Source organism: Hippoglossus hippoglossus, chromosome 8 (genome assembly GCF_009819705.1).
Source record: "Hippoglossus hippoglossus isolate fHipHip1 chromosome 8, fHipHip1.pri, whole genome shotgun sequence".
NCBI classification, from domain to species: domain Eukaryota; kingdom Metazoa; phylum Chordata; class Actinopteri; order Pleuronectiformes; family Pleuronectidae; genus Hippoglossus; species Hippoglossus hippoglossus.
In genome coordinates this window covers 7,465,251-7,477,900 of record NC_047158.1, presented here as the reverse complement: position 1 = coordinate 7,477,900, position 12,650 = coordinate 7,465,251, and the positions used below count along the sequence as shown (strand labels likewise).

The following is a 12,650-nucleotide window of genomic DNA, read 5'->3' as shown; positions in this document are numbered from 1 at the left end:
ACCTGAATCCGCCCTTTAATCCACATCGGCAGTAATATGTAATGGCTTCCTCCCTGAACCCATCCCTCCTCAAGTTTGGTTGAAATTGGGTTCAGTAATTTTGCCGAATCCTGCTAACAAATACACCAACAAACAAACATACAGGTGAAAACATAATAAAAAGTTCCTTAGTCTTTTGAATCCTCACAATCCCTCATTATGCATTATGCACACACATCCATTGTTATAACTTGTCCAAATGTACACCTACTAGCATCCTACCCATCATGCACCATACCTGCTGATCTCTCAATGCCGTCTCAGTCTGCGATGTGTTAATTGCACCTGTATGGTGTCCTATAACTAGCCGAAAGCTCTGTTTATGGTTATCAATCAACTTACTGCACAAGTCCTAGCAGCCTGGGCTCTTGGTCAGGCGCCAGCATCCTATTGGCTGGGCGGCAGTGAGGCGGAACAGGGATGAGTGACAGCTAACAAGGAGGGGGGGGGGGGGGGCTCCGCTGCTGAATGGTCTTGACGGACCACTGACAAGTTAACAACCCTGCGCCCTTTATTCATCGCACCAGGCCGGTGCCCTCGCATGCAGCTGCTCATTTGTCCGTACGGGACATTTTTGCGTGCAAGGTAATAAAAATAACTTCACAGAACTTATTTATTGAGGTAACCGTGGAAACCAAGTAACAAGTGCACTTCTGATGTACTGTACTTTTTAAAAAAGTATTTCTTAGTTTACACTTCTACTCCCCCACATTTCAAAGGGAAGTCCCCTTGAATTCAATCAAGCTGCATCACTTTCCACACACTTAGATTTAATCAAGGTCCATGAATAAAATTGTGAAAATGTCTAAAAACGCCCAATCTCACAATGTTACAGAAAGTGGAAAAACACTTTTTGGTTTGTGACACAGTTGTTAGCAGCTCGATTTCCTTCTAAACTTCTTAAACAGGGTCAATTGAAGAAAAAATTGCAAAAAATCAAAAATTGTAAGAAAAAATTTGCGTAGAACAAGTTTTTTCTCACTCCTATCTAATCTCCTATCTAATCTAATCCTAATCCAATTTTAATCAAAATAAGTTTTTGTGTGTTTTTGCTTTTATTTGAAGCTGCTAGAAGAGACAGAAAGATAATGTGGGGCGAGAGAGGTTTCATGTCGGGAGTCTGAAGGACACCAGGGTGTCCTCAGCAGAACTTAGTTCTTTTACTACTTTCTTTTCTTTCTTTTGATGCTTTTTGTTTTTCCTTACAGTTTCTAGGTACTTTAACTTGAGTAAAGATTCTGAATATTCTTGCAGCACTGACCATGAGGCTGTTGAAACATGATGTTGAACATCGTGTCAAAGTGCAGACACGCGGTTGCCCCTGCGTCTTCCGGCCCATGTGAAAGTGGACAGTGAACGGACAGGAATGCGACCAGCGGAGGCTTGGTCTTGGTTTCTCCCTCTGCTACGCGAGGGGCCCCGATGTGCCGCTACCTGCCCGTGCACATCTGTCTGCTCTCCGTCTTCCTCTCAATGGCACCCTCGCCTTAGATCATCTCCTCTTCCTCCACGCTTGAGTTGCACTTGGCTTGCGTGGAAAAAATGTGGACCGTCTCTCGCCTCTCTTCTCCCGGGCACTTTGATGTCTCAAGTGTGATTGCTCTTGGATTGTGGCCGCTTTCCCTTGAAGGTTTTTGACATGAAAAGCACACTGGGCTCTCAGGTTTATCCCCTGACCAGTGATCCAGGACTAAAACAATCAGGCCGCTCACTGCGGGATACTATTACCAGGGAGAGTGAGTCACCGAGCATAGGGGTCCCCTCAGCCATGAAATACACTTTTCTTCCTGGTTACAAACACATTTTAGGTGTGTTGATTGAATTATACCAATCCACACTCCCATTAATAGATTTTAGTTTGAATCTTTTGTGCAGGTGGACACTCCGACACACTTGCAGGCAGCTGGAGAATATATTCCTGGCGTGTTTGCACAGAGGTGGACGACTGAAATGATTCAACATTTGTAATGAATTAAAAAGAAATGAGGCCAGTAATTGCAGTTAAGATTGACCCAATCTGATAAGTATGATAATGTGACATGCCATTAACAGCAGCCGCATAAGTGACAACCCTTAAGCTTCACTTACACTTTCATTAAATATTGATCTTATCTCTGCTCATTTATGTTCCAGCCCGCAAATTACACCAGATAGATCTATTCCCATGACAGTGGAGCTGACGATAATCATCCATCTCCGCGTGACATTTGGCAGAACTGGTGTTTTATGAGCTGAAGTGCCACTGTCGTGAAAGAGAAAGAATAATACTGTGCTGTGTTGATGATCTCCATTATGTCAGATTGTATCTTGTCACAGGGAGAGGGCAGAGTGCGACAGTTAATCCACTTCAGCCGTGTCTGTCATGGAAACGAGAGGTTAAATAGCCCATTTGAATTTCATCTCACTGAAAAGCGTTTTCTGCAACAAATTCAAAGATGAGAAAAATGCATCTCAGTGTAAACACTGGTAATATGTGCATATTTATACAGCTGCAAGCAGCTGTTTTCAGCAGGAACGCCCTTAAACCCACTGTACGCTGAAGATGCTCAGCACCAAACAGTCAACACACACAGTTAGAGACCGACTGCTGAGGGTTTAGCAGCTGAAGAGCCACAGATTTCTGAGTGAGGAAACGGAGCTGAACAGAAAACTATTTGCACAAGTTTATCACGTCAGATTAAAGGATGATGAAACGTCAGTGTTGTGTTGACAGTGTTGTTTAAAAAAAAAAAAAAAAAAACTTCTGTTAGTGCAGCTTTAAAGTTTCTCCTCAGATCCTTTGAATTTGTATTTATTTGGTTTTACCACAAAAAAATCTACTGGCTTCAAGTTTCCACATCCCAGTTGTATGACTTTGATTGGGTGATAGTACAAACAGCTTTGAAGCCAATCATGCTCCAGTGTGAAACTTACTTTTCTCTGTATCCAACAGTTACACTATTCACTCTCTATTTGCCTCAGCTTTAACAACTGCTGGAAACATCTGGCTCTTTAAATTTTGAACATTTTAAATATGTGACTCTCTGAGGTTTCTTGGTGTTTTCTCTGTTAAACGTTGTTGTGTTTTTGGTAGTTTTCTCTCACTCTGGTTGAGGGTTAAGGGCTGAGGATGTCACACCTTGTTAAACTCTATGAGCCAAATTGAGATTTGTGAATAAGTGCTGTACAAATAGAATTTGATTGATTTGGTTGGTTGCGCTGATAAATGCTCCGCTCTGTGTCATCAGCAGTTTCTGTCTGCTGTTTGCTGCAGAAAATATTGTACAGTGGGTTTAAAAGTTTTCTTTTTTGCTGAAAACAGCTGCCTGCAACAATATATTGTAGAATTTGAAAATAAAACTTTAGGCTATTAAAGTTTATACTGTGTTATATACATTTAATATATTTTCTCAAGTTTGACTTTGTTGCAGAAAACACTTATCAGTGGCTTTCCATATGCTTCCGTGATAAAATGTTCCTTCTTCAGCAGATGAAAGTGAAAACAGCCTTTTACAGTTGGCACACGCATCATCCTGCAAAGTGAAGTCCACTCAGCCAAGTAAAAGTAACAATAAGCAAAACACATTATTCAGCAGAGAGCGACTTTAAGTGTTTCCAAATGTGAGGACCTCTGTTATCTGAGATCGAGTGACACACCTCGGGAGGGGAGTTCCGATGTCCTTTTCCTCCAGTTTGCAATGAATGAATGAATGCAGGCTGAAACAAGTCAAGGTTTGCTAAACCGACAGATAAAACACAATATGTCTCTGCGGTTGAAGGTCTGCTAATGATACGATGATTGCCATTTTAGCTGTGGATCTCCAGTGTTGCCTTATCATCCCGGGGAGCTACATACCTGAGCGAGCAACAAGGCCGGGCATTAGCCGTCACCATTGTTGTCTTAATGCCTCCTTCAATTATCTGTAGAGCAACTACTGTCAGAACCTCCCCCACCGGTTTTTCGCCAATTCTGTCGCTGATTATCTGGATCAATGGGACTTAACGGAGCCCAGCACAGACAAACAGAAGTTTGCAGGGGTCTGTTTTCAGACAGAGCAGAAATCCCTGTAACTACCTGTGTGCCAGGGACAAACGAAGATGGCTATTCAGTCATCAGTCCCACCACACACACCGTGTTGGTTTAGCCACAGCTCAAAGCAGACACTTTTAATCTATTTTCCTTTTCCCCGCAGAACTCGCAAAAAACAAGAAATGGTTCATTTCGGTCTCTGTCCGTCTTTTTTCTGCTGGAAAACGGTGAAACTTTGTCACGGTATTAATTCAATATAACTTTTAAGCATTTTGAGCTTATAAGAAATATGGATCTCTTATGAAGATAAAACACTTTTGTTTGTAGGACTGGGCAATCCTCCACACAACCTTCACTCAGAGGCAAAATTCCTTCTTTTGGGGATATTTTCTTAAAATTTCTGGACATTGCCCAAGTCAACAAAACAAAACCCAACACTATCAAACAAAACAAAAGGACAAAAACACAAATTAAATAGAATATGTTGAATCTAAATAAACTTGTTTATGTATGATATATTGATAATATATCATGTCCCTCTATCGAGGAGCCCCACATTCAATCCATCAACTGCAGAGCTTCAATCACAGCATCATCCTTGACATTCTTTCCTAAATAACATTGTAACATCATTGTCCACCTTCTCATGACAAAACAAATCGAGAGAAAGTAAAGAAAAATGAAACCACAAGCTCCAATCAAATATTCATATCCATTTTTAAACATATATCCAATCCAATCTAAATTTATTTTTAAAGCACATTTAAAAAAAAACTGAGTTGACCAAAGTGCTGTTCATCAATAAATAGATAAAACATAGAATAAAACATAAATTTGACATTAAACACGGTTTATAAAACAGCAATAAACCACAAGCTAAAACCAGAAACAATCAAACTCTCATACAGGGTCCCAGAAAGCCAAGGAGAACAAATGGGTTTTTAAATGAGATTTAAACACAGGATCAAAGCTCGTTCCAGAGTTTGGAGGCCACAACAGCAAAGGCTCTGTCTCCCCTGTGTTTCAACCCTTATTAAAATATAACGTGATATGTATCATGATAATTATCAATAACAACTGATATGAAAACTTTTTATCTAATTACATCATATCACCCAGCTCTATTTGAGCTAAATTATATTAAAGGTTCAGTGTGTAGAATTTAGTGTCATCTAGTGGTGAAGTAGCATGTTGCAGCTGGATACCCCTAACCTCACCCTCCCCTTCCAAACATGAAAGAGAACTTGTGGTAGCCTTCAGTTGTCATAAAAACTCAAAAGGTGTTTAGTTTGTCCAGTCGGGGCTACTGTAAAAAAAAAACATGGCGGCCTCAGTAGAGAGGACACGGTCCTGATGTAAATATAAAGTATTTAAATATAAAGGGACCATTCTAGTGTAAAGAAAACAACAATTTGTACAATTTAGATGAAACACACCAGTGAAAATATCACTAGGGTTATTTTATATTAATTATAAATTAGATTCCTTTCCCCTAAATCGTACACACTGAACCTTTAAAGATCAAACAGTGGATGTTTGTAGTTTTGGTGAAACCCCCCCCCCCCCCCGTGGAATCGACTAAACCTCAACCTTTAGTCACATTACTTTCTGCCAAACCCGTATCCTGACCTCCTCTCTGCCTCCTCCGAGGCTTTAAAGTGGTGTTTGAACAGGTGCAGATGAAAGGGCCACAGGTGAGGCGTCGGCGGCCCTCGCTGCTCGCACCGGTACGACCGTCCCGTGACTCACCTCGGCTCTGACCAGCTGCCTCCTGCTGAGGTCCCACGGCGGATCAAAGCCGGTCCGCCGGTGACGACACTGACAGCTCAGTGTTTTCGCCGCCGTCTCGGTGACGAGCAGTTAGCGGGGACGTGCTGTTAGGTGATACGGATTAATTGACTCACCTGTGTTTAATTCACGCAGACGGTGCTGGCGATCATCTCATCAGAGATCCATCAACGCTAAGCTACAGCTGCTCTGCTCCGAGGGGGGAAAAAAAAAAAGTGTTAATAATCTTCCTGTCTTCACTGGTAATGTGTTGATGTGTGTGCTTTGATCAGGGATGGAAGAATCCTGTGAGTGTCTGCGGAACACTCACTGTTGCATGTTTTACAACAGTGGCACTGAGAAAACATCACTTCCAATTATTGCTCAATATATACTACATGTCTGGATGGTGTAAAACATCTGAAGAAAAAAAACACACAATGGGCTCCACCAATCACTCTGCTACCACAAAATACTACACACTTGAAATCAAGTGTAACTAGAACAGCTCTGGGAGAGCATTCCTCCATCAAGGCTCAACAGTCCCATTATGAAATCACATTTAAATTCACTAGATTCAGATTTTTATGTGAATCTGCACCAAATTTTACACATTCATTTATTTCCTGGTAAAGTAGTGAACATGTTGCTGGATTTTGCCTTTTGTCCGGATCTGCGCCACATGGGTTCTTTAACTAACAAATGGACAGGGGTGAAGTAGCCTCCTTCACTGAGGTAACAAACCAAAATTGCACACAGTAAAACACATTCCTTCACCAAGTCCCAACAATTCAAACAAGTTGCATCAAATCACACACCATCATATCAGTCCCTTAACAATCCCTGATTCACGTAGGAGAAGAGGTGAGTTGTTCCCTGGGAAATTGGTTTAAAAGTCAAAAACGCTTTATCTCACATTGTTAAAGAAAAAGAAGATCCTGGATCTGCCCCTTTGTCCGAATCCACGCCAAAACTATATATTTTTTCTTCTTTTCTTCACCCATGCCCCATTCTTCTACCACGTTTCATGAAAATCCCTTCTGTCGTTTTTGCATAATCCTGCTGACAAACAAACCCACAGACTAGAACAGCACTTTTTCATCAAGGCGCATAAATGATTCACTGGGAAATTGGTAAAATTGTAAAAAAATATATAAATATACCCAACAAAACCTACACACTTGGTGGAGGCAAATATTAACATAAAATAAGTAGCATTACATGCAACATGAACATGTCCTTTTTAATAGTCAAGCAAAACAATGAATCTGTGTTTTGCTTTTTAAGTTGTCATTGTTCTGATACACCTAGTTTACATTATATATTAAATTTATGTTACATAAATGCATTCCTACTGTCATGACGAGAAGGAATCTGTGTGTTTACACTGCTCCTATTCGCTAAGTTGATTGACATGATATTTGGCCGCTGCCTGTCTTGATGATAAAAGATTGAAAGAGTGAAATCAACAGTAGCTGGAAACTTGACATCACTTCAAGGGATTAAAAACATTCGGCAAATGAGCTTCTCGGGTTTGTTTGTCCTGGAACTCGCTCTTCAGGGTTCGCTGATCTTTATTTGGTCCCACGGGACTGAGCAACCTGTGTTTTCATCAAGTCTGCTCTGCAGTTATTTGTTTTTATTACACTTGACAACTATTAAACCAGTCAGATAAGACCTTTGCCAAATCTTCACGGCGTACATGTGCACACTGAGCTTCTGTCCATCTCCCTGCTTGAAACGTCAGGAAAAATACCATAGCACTGAAATAGAAATATTTCCCAATCACATCCTACGACCGGGAAAGTAAAGACGAACGCATGCAGCGAGCACTGATGGGGTAATGCTGATAATCCACTGAGGGATGAATCACAGGTTGGAGTCTCACCTCGGTCCTATTAAACCAACCCCTGCTGTCTGTCTGGAGGTCATGTGACCAGGAAAGGAGGAGGGGAGAGGCTTTGAGGAGAGGAGCAGAAAAGCTCAGGTGAGACCACCTCCCCTGCTCAAGTCATACCTTCACTCTCCAGGCGACAACACCTTATACCTGCACAAAACAGCAGCTCTCACAACTGGACCGATACAGGGATCCAGTGGCTGTATGATAACTCTTTTATTTTGTATTACTCTGGACGTTGGGATGCATTTCATCATTCGTCCAGCCTCCCTGTAGGACTGAGCCTGGACTGCCCCTCAGTATTGGACTCCTAATAGCTTGGACATGTTTGGCCCGGGGCAACTGGTCTCTACCCTCCTGCCTGCAGTTTTCCATTCGCCTGCTGCGGCTCACCTTTTCCCAGCGTTCCCAACCAGACTGGGCTCCCAACCTCAGATCCTGATCCCGGGGCCCTTTATCAGCTACGAATCCCTGAGGAGTTATCTGCAGCCAGAGCCATGCAAGGAGGCGTTGCTCCTGGCCACGCAGGCGGTCGGGATGGGGCCACTCTTGGAGGGCTTGGGTGAGTTCAAACCTCCTGTGGCCGAATGGAGACTGACTGTGCGATAAAGGACGTGTGCAGATACAGCACATCAGCCAATACTGGCACAGTCTCTAAGACAGTCAGTGAGTCACCATCCGATTGCAGTGTAAATGTTTACAAAAGATTGGCTAACAGCTCGTAACTAACAATCAATTATCAAGCAGTGTTAAAGTGGGCCTAATGATTGCCGCGCTAATTACCCAATTTAGAGCCATTAGTTCTTTGTCACCCGTTGGCGATTGTGTAATTGGTGCTCGTGCTTTCCAGATGAACAGAGGCCAGCGAAGCAGCGTCGCGCACGGGCCAACTACAGCAGCTGGCAGCTGGAGGAGCTGGAGAAGGCCTTCGAGACCACCCACTACCCAGACATCTTCATGAGGGAGGCCCTGGCCCTCCGACTGGACCTCATCGAGGCCAGAGTGCAGGTGACCGGCACACTGAACGCTCTCTGAACATGTTCGCTCCATATATTAACTGTGAAGAGGTTTGATGTTTGTTTGTAAAGCATCAAATCACAGCATCTATTATCTCAAGGTGCTTTAGATATGAAGGTTGGGACCTTATGATTTGTTGTTTACAGGTCCATCACTACCAACTTGTGCTGCAACATTTAACCCCACTGAGCTCTCACTTAAGTTCTGTAAAAGCTCCAAAGTTTTCAACTGTATCACAATGAATTCTTGGAAAATGCATAATTTTTTTGTATTTCTATCAATATAAATGTAATATAGCTTGAATATGGTCACATTTTCTTAAGTCTATCTTGAAATACTCATCACATGCCCATATGAACACTTAGACAGTCACTGGTGGTACTGTACTTGATCCTCTGGTCCATATTTCCTTTACTTTGGTGGAAGAGATGCAGGTCAAAGAGTACACGATGCGCTCTGTCCAATAATGCACTGAAAAGTTCAGCTTCAGCAGTTACAGTTGGTCAAATTAGATAAAATGTCTTATGTTGTAAGATTTTCAGCATGATTACCTTGGAATCACATTAGAGAGGAATCTGAACCGAATGATGAAAGCAACCAACAAATCTGTTTTGTGTGACTTTAAAGGTACATTCTTATCCAGATGTTGAATGTCAAATCCAGATGGCCATCTATATTTATATTTATATTTTGTGTTCAGGTTTGGTTTCAGAACCGTCGTGCCAAGATGAGGCGGCAGCTGAAGCTCCAGAGCCAGCTTGTGGTAGCAGGGGCTTTTGTTAAAAGAGACAATGATGAAACCTCTGAGAAAGCAAGCAGGAGTTCAGAGCAGCAGTCAGAGACTTCTGACAGCGAGCACTGGGAGAAGCGACAGGAAGGAGAAAACTATCCATGGACAAAGGCTGCGGGTGCCGCGCTGGGCGTGCGCAAGCAGCCCGTGACCCAGAGGTCCAGGAAGTGGGAGAGGCTGGAGGGGCCGAGCTCCGAGGAGCTCCGCTCCTGCAGCATCGCCAAACTGAGGGCCAAAGCCAGAGAGCACGAGGCCGAGATCCACAGCACTGTAAACATGTCAGGGGCTGACACACAGTCACAAACACAGGAAGCTGATGCCCTGCACAGTGATTGATTATTTTCCTCCTTCCTGTTTGTACAGACAGTCATAACAAAAAGAAACACAGTGTATACTATCGCTATGCCGGAAACTGATATATGTATATTTAGCAGTAGTTAATACATACTTCTTACAATGTGAAATGTTCATAGTTTTCTATAAGATCAGAAGCAAGTTGTTACATTATTGTTAATTTCAGCATCTTTTAGACTTTTAAAGTTCTTTTGAAGTTAACTTTGTCTATTTTTTTACACAAATTTTTAAATCCATCCTACATAAGTGAATTAATTAGATAACATGACATGCATGTGCTCTTTGTCTGTTATTATAATCTGAATCTGATTTTCATCATCCCATCTTAAACCTGTTTATACTGAAACACTGTGTTCTGGGTCCTTTATAGAACAGAACAGAGACAAATGACAACTGTGGCCGTCTTATCATTTCAGTCTGACCCTAACCCTTAATGACGAGCTTATCCCTGACCTCTCCGGTTACCTCCACAGACACAGGCAGGATGTCTGCGAGCAGCCACACGTCCTCATAGGAAACGATGGAAATAGCTGAAAAATGAAATCATGGGGCGTGAATCTACAGTATATAAATTACATGACGGATGGATTTCTCTTGTAAGAATATATACATCACACTGACATTTTTTACATGTTAATCTAAAACAAGAAATGTGATTTAAACCAGTCAACACGTACTAAATTTTAGAAATATAATATTATAAAATAATTGGTAGATAAATGTTGAGGCCAATGAATGTGACCAGTAGAAAATGTTTCTTTCTGGTTTTCTTGATCTGGTTTTGGCCTGAGAAAAACACTTGTTTTGTTAAATTGAGACTAAAACATCTCACAACATTAATCTGAGTAACATATCAATTTATCATTGGTTTTCACATTTTACATTTATTAATAAAACACAGTGAAACATTGTGTGGGTGTGTATACACATAGCGTTCATACAGAATCATAGAGGATACTGGTTTAAAAGATCTCATCAGCTTTTAAATGCTACATAATAAAACCCCTGAATCACAAACTCATCAATTTATTTAATGTAATTATAATGATATATGACAATAGTATATGATGATATGAATGATGGTTCATAAAACTTAAATATAAACTAAAATAAAGTCTGCAGGTGGTGTTCTGACTTCTCTCTAGTTCAGCTTATATATACATGAGGGAGGTAAGTTTTTCTACAAACATCAACACTATTACATGTATATTTATATATATATATATATATATTGTGTATGTATATGTATATATATGTATATATATATATATGCATGTATGTATTGTGTATGCATGTGACCACAGTTTTGCAGTGATGAAACTGTCTTTTAACAGTGCAGAGTGACACTGCCCCCCTCTGGTCACAAACATGTTCTCAGTCAAGAAAGTTAAAGTGCAGACAAGGCTTCATTCTTCAAATACATCTGCTGCATGTGTTGTTGTTTTTTTACAGTATTTTTGTCAAACATCGTATTTTTTAGAGATGTTTAAAGCTGTGTTTTCTCTGCATATATCTCCTGAGGCCTCTTGTGGTGACAATTAATAAACAATTCATGCTCACAGTGTTTGTAACCCGTTCTGTGGTGAATGAGGTCACTGTGGGTCGCTCACATTTCAAACACTGAAGTTCAGATCTGGTCTCACACTAATTACAGTCCTCACGTCAGGGGTCAGCGACGAGGTCTGTGGGTCAAATCTGAAACTGCATTTCAAAACGGGTCAGAGAAGCACAAGGTTTGAGTTAAACGGACGTGTGCGTATAGTGGTATAATTCTTCACACTCTGTTATAGCATGAAAGTTGCTTAGAGATCACGTCGCGAGTTTTCCCCTAAAATTTAGTGGGACACTGCACTGTGGGCCAATTAGGTCAAAATCCTTCTGTGACTATAGCTGGCCTCAATTAGTGCCTAATTAGGGCCCACACAAATGTGACTGAGTTAGAAAAAAAGCTTGTCATGGATTCTGTTATTGGTTCTCCTCCTGCATAATGACCCCAACATGCAGCCAGAGATATAGCCTGGTGTTTAATTACCTCACAAATCCATCAGCACCCCCCCTCACTGACCCCCTCCCCCGAAACAATGAATTTCATGAAGCTTTGAATGGAAATATTATTGCAAATGTCCACATGTGACATCTAAAGTGTCCATTTAAATATGGAAAAGCACAGAAGCATCCCTTTCCCCCCCCCAATATGGTGGTTCATGAATAAAGTAGCTCATTTGTCAAATATATGTTATCTATGCACATGCACATATACATAAAATAAAATATTAAGAAGCATATACTATAACTTAAATTTAATTTCCAGGTGACTTATCCAGACAGGAGGAATTAATCTAAAACATAAACTAAAAAGAGACTTTTCCTTTATTTCATCTTAAGATGATGGTGATTTTAGATTTTAAATAGATAGATAGATAGATAGATAGATAGATAGATAGATAGATAGATAGACTTTTTGGGGAACTATGTATATAGTACTGTATACATTGTTGATAGTACAATACAGTATTCTATGTTGAACTCTTTATTCAAAATGTCTTCTCTCTTTTCTTACTTCTCTTACTACTCTTATTGCTTTTCTGAGCTCACCTTTCATTGTACCATTGACCCTGTGTTAACTTACATAGGAATAAGAAAACTTGACATAGATTTGTCATAGCGGCCATAAAATGAAGAAAGTACAGAAATACAAAATAGAAAATCCACAGTTGAACACAACACAGTTAGTAAAGCTGAGACAGTCAAATACAGTGCAGTCAATACAAATAAGT

The 12,650-nt window shown here is 40.8% G+C and overlaps 1 protein-coding gene across 1 annotated transcript; it reads left to right on the top strand.

Moving 5' to 3' along the window:
* Nucleotides 1-5,727: 5,727 nt before the first annotated feature.
* Nucleotides 5,728-9,855, top strand: si:dkey-43p13.5 (visual system homeobox 2). Its single transcript, XM_034592773.1, has 4 exons — nucleotides 5,728-5,775; nucleotides 8,013-8,274; nucleotides 8,563-8,720; nucleotides 9,430-9,855. The coding sequence occupies exons 1-4, from the start codon at nucleotides 5,728-5,730 to the stop codon at nucleotides 9,853-9,855; spliced, it is 894 nt and encodes a 297-aa protein (XP_034448664.1).
* Nucleotides 9,856-12,650: the final 2,795 nt, after the last annotated feature.